Source organism: Engystomops pustulosus, chromosome 2, assembly GCF_040894005.1.
Source record: "Engystomops pustulosus chromosome 2, aEngPut4.maternal, whole genome shotgun sequence".
NCBI lineage: Eukaryota > Metazoa > Chordata > Amphibia > Anura > Leptodactylidae > Engystomops > Engystomops pustulosus.
The window spans coordinates 28,622,793-28,637,886 of NC_092412.1; the positions used below are offsets into that span (position 1 = coordinate 28,622,793).

The window sequence follows — 15,094 nt, forward strand, 5'->3', positions numbered from 1 at the left end:
GCCATGGGCAACTAGAAATATTCTGACTTTCAGACAACTTGATAAATCTGCCCCAGTGTGTTGGGGTATATAGGGGTGCTGAGCCTCCAAACTCATAACAGAAGCTAGTAAGCCCCACAGGAGGTCCAGCACTGGATCCCCTAGACGGGAATGAGCTATGCTTTCTTATGTTTCTGGTGGACCTCATTAGCAAAATTTGCTGATCTGTGGGGTGCTCAGTGATGGGGCCCCCAGAGATCATGAGAACGGGGGTCCAATGTATCCCAGTAGACCCCTCACCACTCCCGGAGATCACAGGTGCAGCCGGTTACGCATGGTTAGACAACCCCGAAAATCTCTACAGAGGTGAAGCAATCTCCATCAGCTCCATAGAGATGAACAGGACAATCCGACCATATGCAACCCGCTGCTCTGGTCATCTCGGTAAGCAACGAGGGGTCAGACTGGGGTACATCGAACTCTATCGGACCCCCATTCCCATGATCTGTGGGCTCCCATCACTGAGACCCCCAGCGATCAGCAAGCTAGAACCTGTGGATAGTACCTAACTTATTTGTGGGAAAGCTCTGCTACATATCGGGGAAATAACAACCCTGTGTATCATATATCAATATAATGCACGGACGTCAGTCCCCAGCATAGTGATCAGTCCGTGGCTCGTCACTCATTACGGCCATGATCGCAGACTGATCATGGAATAAGGAAAACTTGGGCTAAATCTCCCCCTTTTGTCATAATGATCTTAATTCTCAATTAATGTTCTTTTTATTTCAGCTCATGGCATGGAAAAATTTTCATAAAATCTAAAATCTGTGGAGTAGAATTCTGGGGTTAGAAGCAGATATTATCCTAAATTAGCTGAAGTCTGACTGCCACCTAGTGGGATTATTGGAGAATGCAGTTTTCATACATTTCTACTGTAGAATGTAAGTCCAGTTACTACAAAACTACATCTCCCAGGATCCATCTCAATGTATCTTTCATTTGACTTCTTTCCCATTGGGGTCGTGTCAACCCCTTCATCCTCATAGACTGTAAGCTCTTGTGTCACCCCCTCATCCTCATAGACTGTAAGCTCTTGTGTCACCCCTCATCCTCATACAGTGTAAGCTCTTGTGTCACCCCCCTCATCCTCAAAGACTGTAAGCTCTTCTGCCACCCCCTCATCCTCATAGACTGTAAGCTCTTGTGTCACCCCCCATCCTCATAGACTGTAAGCTCTTGTGTCACCCCTCATCCTCATAGACTGTAGGCTCTTGTGTCACCTCCTCATCCTCATAGATTGTAAGCTCTTGTGTCACCCCCCTCATCCTCATAGACTGTAAGCTCTTGTGTCACCCCCCATCCTCATAGACTGTAAGCTCTTGTGTCACCCCTCATCCTCATAGACTGTAAGCTCTTGTGTCACCCCCTCAGCCTCATAGACTGTAAGTTCTTGTGTCACCTCTCATCCTCATAGATTGTAAGCTCTTGTGTCACCCCCTCATCCTCATAGACTGTAAGCTCTTGTGTCACCCCTCATCCTCATAGACTGAAAGCTCTTGTGTCACCCCCCCATTCTCATAGACTGTAAGCTCTTTTGTCACCCCTCATCCTCATAGACTGTAAGCTCTTGTGTCACCCCCTCATCCTCATAGACTGTAAGCTCTTGTGTCACCCCCTCATCCTCATAGACTGTAAGCTCTTGTGTCACCCCCTCATCCTCATAGACTGTAAGCTCTTGTGTCACCCCCTCATCCTCATAGACTGTAAGCTCTTGTGTCACCCCCTCATCCTCATGGACTGTAAGCTCTTGTGTCACCCCCTCATCCTCATAGACTGTAAGCTCTTGTGTCACCCCCTCATCCTCATAGACTGTAAGCTCTTGTGTCACCCCCTCATCCTCATAGGCTGTAAGCTCTTGTGTCACCCCCTCATCTTCATAGACTGTAAGCTCTTGTGTCACCCCCTCATCCTCATAGACTGTAATCTCTTGTGTCACCCCTCATCCTCATAGACTGTAAGCTCTTGTGTCACCCCCTCATCCTCATAGACTGTAAGTTCTTGTGTCACCCCCTCATCCTCATAGGCTGTAAGCTCTTGTGTCACCCCCTCATCCTCATAGACTGTAAGCTCTTGTGTCACCCCCTCATCCTCATAGACAGTAAGCTCTTGTGTCACCCCCTCATCCTCATAGACTGTAAGCTCTTGTGTCACCTCCTCATCCTCATAGACTGTAAGCTCTTGTGTCACCTCCTCATCCTCATAGACTGTAAGCTCTTGTGTCACCTCCTCATCCTCATAGACTGTAAGCTCTTGTGTCACCTCCTCATCCTCATAGACTGTAAGCTCTTGTGTCACCCCCTCATAGACTGTAAGCTCTTGTGTCACCCCCTCATCCCATAGACTGTAAGCTCTTGTGTCACCCCTCATCCTCATAGACTGTAAGCTCTTGTGTCACCTCCTCATCCTCATAGACTGTAAGTTCTTGTGTTACCCCCTCATCCTCAGACTGTAAGCTCTTGTGTCACCCCTCATCCTCATAGACTGTAAGTTCTTGTGTTACCCCCTCATCCTCAGACTGTAAGCTCTTGTGTCACCCCTCATCCTCATAGACTGTAAGCTCTTGTGTCACCCCCTCATCCTCATAGCCTGTAAGTTCTTGTATCACCCCCTCATCCTCATAGACTGTAAGCTCTTGTGTCACCCCCTCATCCTCATAGACTGTAAGCTCTTGTGTCACCTTCTCCTCCTCATAGACTGTAAGCTCTTGTGTCACCTCCTCATCCTCATAGACTGTAAGCTCTTGTGTCACCCCCTCATCCTCATAGACTGTAAGGTCTTGTGTCCCCCCTCATCCTCATAGACTGTAAGCTCTTGTCTACCCTCTCATCCTCATAGACTGTAAGCTCTTGTGTCACCTCCTCATCCTCATAGACTGTAAGTTCTTGTGTCACCCCTCATCCTCATAGACTGTAATCTCTTGTGTCACCCCTCATCCTCATAGACTGTAAGCTCTTGTGTCACCCCCTCATCCTCATAGACTGTAAGCTCTTGTGTCACCTCCTCATCCTCATAGACTGTAAGCTCTTGTGTCACCCCTCATCCTCATAGACTGTAATCTCTTGTGTCACCCCTCATCCTCATAGACTGTAAGCTCTTGTGTCACCCCCTCATCCTCATAGACTGTAAGTTCTTGTGTCACCCCCTCATCCTCATAGGCTGTAAGCTCTTGTGTCACCCCCTCATCCTCATAGACTGTAAGCTCTTGTGTCACCCCCTCATCCTCATAGACAGTAAGCTCTTGTGTCACCCCCTCATCCTCATAGACTGTAAGCTCTTGTGTCACCTCCTCATCCTCATAGACTGTAAGCTCTTGTGTCACCTCCTCATCCTCATAGACTGTAAGCTCTTGTGTCACCCCCTCATCCTCATAGACTGTAAGCTCTTGTGTCACCTCCTCATCCTCATAGACTGTAAGCTCTTGTGTCACCCCCTCATAGACTGTAAGCTCTTGTGTCACCCCCTCATCCCATAGACTGTAAGCTCTTGTGTCACCCCTCATCCTCATAGACTGTAAGCTCTTGTGTCACCCCTCATCCTCATAGACTGTAAGTTCTTGTGTTACCCCCTCATCCTCAGACTGTAAGCTCTTGTGTCACCTCTCATCCTCATAGACTGTAAGTTCTTGTGTTACCCCCTCATCCTCAGACTGTAAGCTCTTGTGTCACCCCTCATCCTCATAGACTGTAAGCTCTTGTGTCACCCCCTCATCCTCATAGCCTGTAAGTTCTTGTATCACCCCCTCATCCTCATAGACTGTAAGCTCTTGTGTCACCCCCTCATCCTCATAGACTGTAAGCTCTTGTGTCACCTTCTCCTCCTCATAGACTGTAAGCTCTTGTGTCACCTCCTCATCCTCATAGACTGTAAGCTCTTGTGTCACCCCCTCATCCTCATAGACTGTAAGGTCTTGTGTCCCCCCTCTTCCTCATAGACTGTAAGCTCTTGTGTCACCCCCTCATCCTCATAGACTGTAAGCTCTTGTCTACCCTCTCATCCTCATAGACTGTAATCTCTTGTGTCACCCCTCATCCTCATAGACTGTAAGCTCTTGTGTCACCCCCTCATCCTCATAGACTGTAAGTTCTTGTGTCACCCCCTCATCCTCATAGGCTGTAAGCTCTTGTGTCACCCCCTCATCCTCATAGACTGTAAGCTCTTGTGTCACCCCCTCATCCTCATAGACAGTAAGCTCTTGTGTCACCCCCTCATCCTCATAGACTGTAAGCTCTTGTGTCACCTCCTCATCCTCATAGACTGTAAGCTCTTGTGTCACCTCCTCATCCTCATAGACTGTAAGCTCTTGTGTCACCCCCTCATCCTCATAGACTGTAAGCTCTTGTGTCACCTCCTCATCCTCATAGACTGTAAGCTCTTGTGTCACCCCCTCATAGACTGTAAGCTCTTGTGTCACCCCCTCATCCCATAGACTGTAAGCTCTTGTGTCACCCCTCATCCTCATAGACTGTAAGCTCTTGTGTCACCTCCTCATCCTCATAGACTGTAAGTTCTTGTGTTACCCCCTCATCCTCAGACTGTAAGCTCTTGTGTCACCTCTCATCCTCATAGACTGTAAGTTCTTGTGTTACCCCCTCATCCTCAGACTGTAAGCTCTTGTGTCACCCCTCATCCTCATAGACTGTAAGCTCTTGTGTCACCCCGTCATCCTCATAGCCTGTAAGTTCTTGTATCACCCCCTCATCCTCATAGACTGTAAGCTCTTGTGTCACCCCCTCATCCTCATAGACTGTAAGCTCTTGTGTCACCTTCTCCTCCTCATAGACTGTAAGCTCTTGTGTCACCTCCTCATCCTCATAGACTGTAAGGTCTTGTGTCCCCCCTCTTCCTCATAGACTGTAAGCTCTTGTGTCACCCCCTCATCCTCATAGACTGTAAGCTCTTGTCTACCCTCTCATCCTCATAGACTGTAAGCTCTTGTGTCACCTCCTCATCCTCATAGACTGTAAGCTCTTGCGAACAAGGACCTCACTCCTATTCTTCCATATGAACGTTTGTGCACTGTCATTTTTTATTATATGTGTATATAATCCCTATGATTTGTAAAGTGCTATGGAATATAATGGCGTTATATAGGTAAAGATAATTATTTTCCAGCTATTAAAAGTGACTCTTTCCAGCTAATTTTCCCACGGCTTTGGAGCTGATCATTTATGATCAAGTTTTTAAATAAAAGCGGGAATTCTACATGAGGCATCTAGTAGTGTAGTGATGCTAAATCTGATGACAGTGTCCCTTTAAATATTTACATTTAGTTAGAGACCCCCCTGCCCCAAATATAGCTTGGATTAAAGGAAACCTACCATTTCAAATGGTAGGTTTAAGCTGTAAACACCGAGCACCAGCTCAGGGTGAGCTGGTGCCGGTGCTTAGTTTCGTTAGTGTTAAAACCGCGGTATCGCGGTTTTAACACTTTTTAAACTTTATAGCATAAACTGCTTCGGCGCTGCGTGCGCACGATCGTGCGCGCGCAACGCCTGCGGCATCTCCTATGTAGGCGCGCGCAGCGCCGAAGCGGCTTCTGCTATAAAGTTTAAAAAGTGTTAAAACTGCAATACCGCGGTTTTAACACTAACGAAACTAAGCACCGGCACCAGCTCACCCTGAGCTGGTGCTCGGTGTTTACAGCTTAAACCTACCATTTGAAATGGTAGGTTTCCTTTAAGTAGTTCTGAAATCAAATTACACGGAGGAGGAACAATTCACAAATAATCCACCGATTCTTTATTACAGCACATATTCTTTATTACATCCTCGTAATTACACAATTAGCAAACAGTGGAGTTCATTAGGATTTCCGCAGAATTTCATTCATTCCGTAATGTGTATACAAGCGAAAAAATTCTGTTTATAATTGAGTTGTTTATTGAGAAATGATGAATTTGGCACAAATGAAAAACAAACAATAGGAATGACTAATAAATCAGCGAGAGGAAGGAGAAATAGATGGGAGTGTGAATCGGGAGATCTAGTGGTGTCAAACAGCAGGTCGTAGGTCACACGAGAAAGCACAAATTCATGGAGGTAATCAGCATCTTCATAAGAGAACAGCAGGTCAGGAACAATGGGGCTTATTTACTAAGGGTCCCGCGGGCTCATTTTCGTCCGGTTTCCTGGCGTTTTCAGGGATCGCGCCAGGGATTGTGTCGCATGCGATCGGATTTTGGCGCATTGGTGGCGGCTTTCACGCAACACAAATTCGGGGGGGGGGGGGGGGGCGTCAGACGATCCTACGGTTTCAGACAACGCGCGGGATTTAACATTTAGATTGTGTCGCAATACCAACCCCAGGGACCTGATCGGGGAAGTGACACATGCAGCATCTTGGGGTGCACGATCTTTGTGAATGGCGGCATCTTCTATTTAGTGGTTCATGTTAGGGGTAGCGCTTGCGACACAATTTGAAAGTGAAATCCTGCGCTCAGTCCGAATCATTCGGAGCGTCCGACGGCACCCAGTTTGTGTCGCATGGAAGCAGCGCAGCTGGATCAGCGCAGTCCGACAAAAGTGACCAGCACGTCCTTTAGTAAATGAACCCCATTATTATACAGAGTTACATGTGAAGCCACATCGGCAGGGCCGGCTCCAGGTTCTAGCCTTAGTGACAGAGCCTTAGTGGGCCCCTCCTTGGACCGCCCTCCAGTGGCCACACTGCGCCCCCTCCCCCTGCGGACACACTGACCCTGGGGACACACTGATCCCCCACCCCCCCGGGGACAAACTGATCCCCCCCCCCCTCCCCTGCGGACACACTGAACCCCCCCCCCTCCCCTGCGGACACACTGAACCCCCCCCCTGCTGACACAATGACCCCCTCCAGACACATTGAACCCCCCCCCTCCTCCTGTGGACACAATGACCCCCCTGCTGACACACTAAAGCCCCCCGCCCCCCGCGGACACCCTGACTCCCCTCCGGAAAAGAAAAAAGAAAAAATTTACCTTTCCTGGTTCCCCCGGAGCAGCGCCTGCAACTGTCTTCGGCCTGGGCCTCCCATACGCGCCGGCTCTGAAGCCGGCACACGTGACGTCATCATGTGCGCCGGCTTCAAAGCCGTCGCATACCCTTCGGAGCGCTGCATCGTGGGAACCAGGACAGGTGAGTTGTAGATTCTGCCTCTATGCTGCACCCGACCAGCGCAGCATAGAGGCAGAAAAGTGATCGATCCCGATGGTGATCAATTGTACCAGTGTCTTATAGCGACACTGGTACAATTGATCCGGGGGCCCGAGTGGGCCCCTCCAGTACCCCGGGGCCCCGGCACTTGCCCGAGTTGGCCGGGTGCTGGCGCCGGGCCTGCACATCGGGGCGCGTTTACTTACCCTTCCCTACGCGATCCCCAATGTGCATTGTCCGACTATTCCGCACAGCTGCCGCGATTCACAAAGATTGTGCGCCCGAGATCGAAATGCGGCCGTGGGACCTTAGTAAATAAGCCCCATCATCTGTAAAACAAAATGGCACCAGATTATAGACACCACAATGCATTTGTTTCATTCTTTTTAATTAAAATGACATAAGTATTTGAGATATTTATTATAATTAACACATGAAAAAGAAATTATGCAGATGCTCAAAGGAACCAAAATCCAGATATTTTCTCTCACTTCTGAATCTCCATGTAATATAGTGAGGCCGTGAAAACAGAGAATAACTAAATAAAAAGGTAACATCACACTTTTTTGGTATTTCGCGAAGGTATGTATTTTGAGCCCCATCTCCTTCCGTCTCAGTATAGCGTTGCCAAGACAACATACAGCGTCGTCCACATGGCTTTCAAACTGTCGAGTTCAGAAGGGGGCGTGGCTAACCGCCGCACGCGTGTGTTGATTGGCCTGGGCGTATAGGGGAGGGGTTAGGTTGTGTATTCTTTTATGCAAGGGGCGTGTTTAGTGTCTTGGAGGGCGTGGCTTGGTGCAGGCGGCTGCTTTGGCGGGGAGAATGAAGAGTAATGTGAGCGCAGAGCCCAGTCCCGGGGGAGAGCGGCCGGTACTGACAGCGAGGTATGACAGGGGACGCTGGGATTTGTAGTTCCCGATGTCAGTGGAGATGTACACGGTATATGTGATTCTCCGTATATGTCCATGGGGATCACTTTAATTGGCTTCTTTAACATTGGGGTCACCATACAGCATACTGTGGAGTAATGGGGGGCCCTCAGTCTTTCCCTCTGGAGTAGTGGGGGGCCCTCAGTCTTGGTTGTAGTGGGGACTTCAGTCTTCCTTTTGGAGTTGTGGGGGCCTTGTCCTTGCCCTCTGGAGTAGTTGGGGGGAGGGGGGGGGGGGGCTGCCCTCTTCCCCTTGAGTAGAGGTGGGGGTGTGGCGTGAGCCTTTATCGGTGGGGTTCCTCTCCTTTGGTATAGTGGGGGATCCTCTCCTTTGGTATAGTGGGGGATCCTCTCCTTTGGTATAGTGGGGGATCCTCTCCTTTGGTATAGTGGGGGATCCTCTCCTTTGGTATAGTGGGGGATCCTCTCCTTTGGTATAGTGGGGGATCCTCTCCTTTGGTATAGTGGGGGATCCTCTCCTTTGGTATAGTGGGGGATCCTCTCCTTTGGTATAGTGGGGGGATCCTCTCCTTTGGTATAGTGGGGGATCCTCTCCTTTAGTATAGTGGGGGTGGTGATGAGCAGTGTATGAGGCGGCATATAGACGCGGTGATGAGCAGTGTATGAGGCGGTATATAGACGCGGTGATGAGCAGTGTATGAGGCTGTATATAGACGCGGTGATGAGCAGTGTATGAGGCTGTATATAGACGCGGTGATGAGCAGTGTATGAGGTGGTATATAGACGCGTGATGAGCAGTGTATGAGGCGGTATATAGACGCGGTGATGAGCAGTGTATGAGGCGGTATATAGACGCGGTGATGAGCAGTGTATGAGGCGGTATATAGACGCGGTGATGAGCAAGTGAATGAGGCGGCATATAGACGCGGTGATGAGCAGTGTATGAGGCGGCATATAGACGCGGTGATGAGCAGTGTATGAGGCGATGATGAGCAGTGTGTGAGGCGGTATATAGACGCGGTGATGAGCAGTGTGTGAGGCGGTATATAGACGCGGTGATGAGCAGTGTGTGAGGCTGTATATAGACGCGGTGATGAGCAGTGTGTGAGGCGGTATATAGACGCGGTGATGAGCAGTGTGTGAGGCGGTATATAGACGCGGTGATGAGCAGTGTGTGAGGCGGTATATAGATGCGGTGATGAGCAGTGTGTGAGGCTGTATATAGACGCGGTGATGAGCAGTGTGTGAGGCTGTATATAGACGCGGTGATGAGCAGTGTGTGAGGCTGTATATAGACGCGGTGATGAGCAGTGTGTGAGGCTGTATATAGACGCGGTGATGAGCAGTGTGTGAGGCTGTATATAGACGCGGTGATGAGCAGTGTGTGAGGCTGTATATAGACGCGGTGATGAGCAGTGTGTGAGGCGGTATATAGACGCGGTGATGAGCAGTGTATGAGGCTGTATATAGACGCGGTGATGAGCAGTGTATGAGGCTGTATATAGACGCGGTGATGAGCAGTGTATGAGGCGGTATATACGCAGTGTTGTGTACGATGTTGCTGATTACTGTGGATTTATTCTTCTCTCTGTCCTTCATTAGGTGAGAACTTCCTGTAAAAATCGGACATGACGGAGCAGCTGGCGGCCCCCCACAAGTACCAGACCATGGGGTGCGTGTCATGGGGGTGCACTAACGCTTTGTGCTTCCCTCAGTCATGAATGTTGGATATAATGGACCACGTTTATTCGTGGCTGCTCCTTGTCCAACAAGACAGAAAAAAATGTGTTACTGCTTAGTTATAGTTTGCACCACACAGTGCACCAAAAAAAAAAATGGTGCCCACTTCCGAGCAGCACAGGGGGCCCCAGAATCGTGAAGGCCAGTTTTGATGAATCTGGCGCCCCCTGCACACTGCACAGGCAACTGCACATAGTAGAGACTCCACTAGTTCTGATAAATGTGGCCCAGTGTCTGTCTGGGTTTCCTACACTGTAAACCACTGTAACAAACTCTCAGCTCTGTTTAGTATTTTGTCCCTGACAGCTGCCATGTGTTAGGACAGTAGGGAAGGGGGACAGGGAGCATCAGCAATGGAACAAAGGCTGAAACTTTAGACTTGTCTCCTAGTGACTCCTCCTGTGAGAACGAGCTGGAGGACCTGATGCACCAGATCGACATCATGGTGAACAGCAAGAAGGTGGAGTGGGAGAAGCAGGTCCTGGTGCTGGAGCAGAGACTGGAAGCTCAGGAGCAGGAACTGAACCGAACCAGAGGGGCAGTGGAGCAAAAGAACTGTGAGGTAACAACAGAAGGGGTCAACGGATGTGACGACATGATTGGTCAAATAGAATAGACTATCATTCCTTAGGGCGGCACGGTGGCTGAGTGAGTAGCACTTCTGCCTTGCGGCGCTGGGGTCCTTTGTTAAAATTCCACCCAGGTCAACATCTGCCAAGAGTTTGTATGTTCTCTCCGTGTTTGCATGGGTTTCCTCCGGGTCCTCTGGTTTCCTCCCACACTACAAAAAATACTGGTAGGTTGTTTAAATTATGAGCCCCATCTTTGTGCAGCGCTACGTAATCTGTAGGCGCTATATAAATAAAAAACTATTATTATTATTCCTTGTCTTAGATCGAGGTCCTCTCCAGGAAGCTAGAGGAAGCAGAAAAGACTCAAAGCGACGTTGTGCAGAACTATGAGACCCAGCTTGAAGCGCTAAAAAGTCAGGTAAGTGATTCTTTTACAAGTGCATTTATATAGTGCTGAACCTGGAAACTGCATGTACTATACATTGTTATATACCTTGTTATGTTACTGCACCAGCAGCAGAATAGTGAGTGCAGCTCTGAAGTATAATAGAGGATGTAACTCAGGATCAGTACAGGATAAGTAATGTCATGTATGTACACAGTGACTGCACCAGCAGCAGATTAGTGAGTGCAGCTCTGGAGTATAATACAGGATGTAACTCAGGATCAGTACAGGATAAGTAATGTCATGTATGTACACAGTGACTGCACCAGCAGAAGAATAGTGAGTGCAGCTCTGGAGTATAATACAGGATGTAACTCAGGATCAGTACAGGATAACTAATGTCATGTATGTACACAGTGACTGCACCAGCAGCAGAATAGTGAGTGTAGCAATGGAGTGTAATACAGGACATAACTCCGGATCACTCAGAGTGCAGCTTTTTCTGACTGCTCTACCATATGTCTATATGTCTACATAGAATGGAGAAACTCTCCACAGAAGGAACTTCTATAAAATCATTTTCATGTCAGCTCAGAATTGGTGTAATATAGAAATGCATTTACATCACTTACCACAAGATGGTGCTGTGCTAACATAATCCAAAATAGTGAAGCATCCAACAAATTATATACTGTACACCTCATACAGCACCATAAAATTGTATAGTGGCTGTGTCTGGTATAGCCACTCACTCTCCTTTATTTTAAATCTAAGGAATTTTACACATCACTAAACTTTTAGTTAGAAATCATTTCCATATGGTCTGTATATAGTCTTTAATATGTGCTGGCTGTAAAATTGATAAAATCTCTCTTAGACTGACAACAGGATGCTTTGTGTTTCATTCAGCAAGAGTCTAATGTTAAAAATGGATAATGGGGGGGCGGGAAGCAGCAGGCTGGCTGTACACTGGGGCGGGAAGCAGCAGGCTGGCTATACACTGGGGCGGGAAGCAGGAGGCTGCCTATACACTGGGGCGGGAAGCAGCAGGCTGCCTATACACTGGGGCGGGAAGCAGCAGGCTGGCTGTACACTGGGGCGGGAAGCAGCAGGCTGGCTGTACACTGGGGCGGGAAGCAGCAGGCTGCCTATACACTGGGGCGGGAAGCAGCAGGCTGCCTATACACTGGGGCGGGAAGCAGCAGGCTGCCTATACACTGGGGCGGGAAGCAGCAGGCTGCCTATACACTGGGGCGGGAAGCAGCAGGCTGCCTATACACTGGGGCGGGAAGCAGCAGGCTGCCTATACACTGGGGCGGGAAGCAGCAGGCTGGCTGTACACTGGGGCGGGAAGCAGCAGGCTGCCTATACACTGGGGCGGGAAGCAGCAGGCTGCCTATACACTGGGGCGGGAAGCAGCAGGCTGCCTATACACTGGGGCGGGAAGCAGCAGGCTGCCTATACACTGGGGCGGGAAGCAGCAGGCTGCCTATACACTGGGGCGGGAAGCAGCAGGCTGGCTGTACACTGGGGCGGGAAGCAGCAGGCTGGCTGTACACTGGGGCGGGAAGCAGCAGGCTGGCTGTACACTGGGGCGGGAAGCAGCAGGCTGCCTGTACACTGGGGCGGGAAGCAGCAGGCTGGCTGTACACTGGGGGCAGCGGGCTTGAAGGGTTTATTTGGGGGGACAGAGGGGTGGCTTGCTGGCTATATACTGGCGGCTGTGACCAATGCATTTTCCACCCTCGGCTTATACTTGAGTCAATAGGTTTTCCTGTTTTTTGTTTTTTTTTTTGTGTTAAAATTAGGTACGTTGTGTATATAATCATTGTATAGAAGTACGCTAATGCACTGAGGGTGTGTCCTTAGTGGCTAGTGCACCCGTTTTCTTTATTTTGTTACGCCCTTTGCTGTCTAGCTCCGCCTCCTTACACAATGACTGACATCTACAGTAGATAAAAGAAGAAAACAGGTTGGACATATGATCAGATGGGACCTATTTTAGGATTTTTTTAATATATTAAATATAAAAATATTGTCTAATAAGTTTTCCATCTTTCCTCAGCTTTGTAAATTGAAGAAAAGTTATGATAAACTCCATTATTATCACATGAAAAACCACAAGAGGGAAAGCATCGACTCCTCTCCGGACCATGACAAGAGTCAGTCTGAGCTCCGCTGGTTGTCCCAGAAGCTGGAGGTGAGTTTATCTGTGTATATCACACTCTGATAATGTGGGCTGAGCATGTGAGGTCATCAACCAAAAAACAAAAAAGCTCTGTAGCGTGTGACTCCTAGTGTGTACACCGGTCTACAAATGAGGGCTCTCATAACCCATTAACCAAGCATTTAGAGACATATGACCGGAGTCAGCAATATAAATCAATTTTTCTTTATATCCAAATGTGAAAAGACATAAAACACCAGTACATCACCATATCTTCGGCAATTGACACTGTTTGCCGAAGATATGGTGATGTACTGGTGTTTTATGTCTTTTCACATTTGGATATAAAGAAAAATTGATTTATATTGCTGACTCCGGTCATATGTCTCTAAAGGCTGAGCATGTGAGTCCTTCCTCCCCCGCAGCACTTTTAAGAGGGATCCTGTGAGTCCTGCTCTCCCTACCCACTTGTAGAGACATCCTTTTATTTCATTCACTTACACTTGTAAGTAGAGCCTGTGAGTCCTGCTGCTCTTACACACTTGTAAGTAGAGCCTGTGAGTCCTGCTGCTCTTACACACTTGTAAGTAGAGCCTGTGAGTCCTGCTGCTCTTACACACTTGTAAGTAGAGCCTGTGAGTCCTGCTGCTCTTACACACTTGTAAGTAGAGCCTGTGAGTCCTGCTTCCCCACACTCCATTGTGGAGGTGCCCTGCGAGTTCTTCTTCCTCCTTCCACTTATATTAGAGGGAGCCTGAGTTTTCTGCTCTAAATTGTGAGTCTGTAAGTCTTCTTTTCTCCACCCACTTGTGAGAGAGCCTGTGAGTCCAACTTAATCCATCCACGTGTAGAATGAGCCTGTGAGTCTTGATTATGTTGCCCACTTGTAGAGGGCTTACACCCCTTACCCAAACCAAACGGAAAGGTATACTGTGATTTCCGCTTCCTAAACACACTTGTACGGAGAGCTTCTGAGTCCTAATTACCACAACTACTTTTAGTTTCAGCCCGTGAGTCCTGATTACCCAGCCCACTTGTAGGGAGAGCTCACAGATTACCTTGGCGAGGGAGCCCCCGTCACCAGGCCCGCTTGGCGAGGGAGCCCCCGTCACCAGGCCCGCTTGGCGAGGGAGCCCCCGTCACCAGGCCCGCTTGGCGAGGGAGCCCCCGTCACCAGGCCCGCTTGGCGAGGGAGCCCCCGTCACCAGGCCCGCTTGGCGAGGGAGCCCCCGTCACCAGGCCCGCTTGGCGAGGGAGCCCCCGTCACCAGGCCCGCTTGGCGAGGGAGCCCCCGTCACCAGGCCCGCTTGGCGAGGGAGCCCCCGTCACCAGGCCCGCTTGGCGAGGGAGCCCCCGTCACCAGGCCCGCTTGGCGAGGGAGCCCCCGTCACCAGGCCCGCTTGGCGAGGGAGCCCCCGTCACCAGGCCCGCTTGGCGAGGGAGCCCCCGTCACCAGGCCCGCTTGGCGAGGGAGCCCCCGTCACCAGGCCCGCTTGGCGAGGGAGCCCCCGTCACCAGGCCCGCTTGGCGAGGGAGCCCCCGTCACCAGGCCCGCTTGGCGAGGGAGCCCCCGTCACCAGGCCCGCTTGGCGAGGGAGCCCCCGTCACCAGGCCCGCTTGGCGAGGGAGCCCCCGTCACCAGGCCCGCTTGGCGAGGGAGCCCCCGTCACCAGGCCCGCTTGGCGAGGGAGCCCCCGTCACCAGGCCCGCTTGGCGAGGGAGCCCCCGTCACCAGGCCCGCTTGGCGAGGGAGCCCCCGTCACCAGGCCCGCTTGGCGAGGGAGCCCCCGTCACCAGGCCCGCTTGGCGAGGGAGCCCCCGTCACCAGGCCCGCTTGGCGAGGGAGCCCCCGTCACCAGGCCCGCTTGGCGAGGGAGCCCCCGTCACCAGGCCCGCTTGGCGAGGGAGCCCCCATTCACCAGGCGCTCTTGGCGAGGGTGCCTTTGTGTCATATAACTGTGGAGTAACACACAACCATCAAATTTCACTACGTTAAATACAATTTGTGATCTGTAACAACATATACATTGATCTTCCAAGGAGCTGTGTACACAAAACGGACCTTCCACAAAGCTTTAAAAAAATGTACAGACCCTTTAGTTTCCGGCTTTCTTCATAGTGTGGGTACAGCCTGCCATTGGGCTGGTGCGGATTATTACTTT

The 15,094-nt window shown here is 50.1% G+C and overlaps 1 protein-coding gene across 4 annotated transcripts in view; it reads left to right on the forward strand.

Annotated features, from left to right (window-relative positions):
- Positions 1-7,949: 7,949 nt before the first annotated feature.
- DEUP1 (deuterosome assembly protein 1) overlaps positions 7,950-15,094 on the forward strand; it is a 28,223-nt gene continuing 21,078 nt past the window's right edge. For 2 of the 4 annotated variants that reach the window (XR_011853015.1, XM_072134114.1), the window contains exons 1-4: positions 7,950-8,063; positions 10,199-10,370; positions 10,703-10,798; positions 12,831-12,965. Coding sequence is in view for 3 of the 4 variants with exons in the window: in XM_072134114.1 (XP_071990215.1) it covers positions 8,002-8,063; positions 10,199-10,370; positions 10,703-10,798; positions 12,831-12,965 (465 nt within the window). In the remaining variant the exon portion in view is untranslated. Of the gene's footprint in view, positions 8,064-9,642; positions 9,741-10,198; positions 10,371-10,702; positions 10,799-12,830; positions 12,966-15,094 lie in introns of those variants that run through there. The other 2 variants (XM_072134116.1, XM_072134115.1) reach the window with 2 other exon arrangements.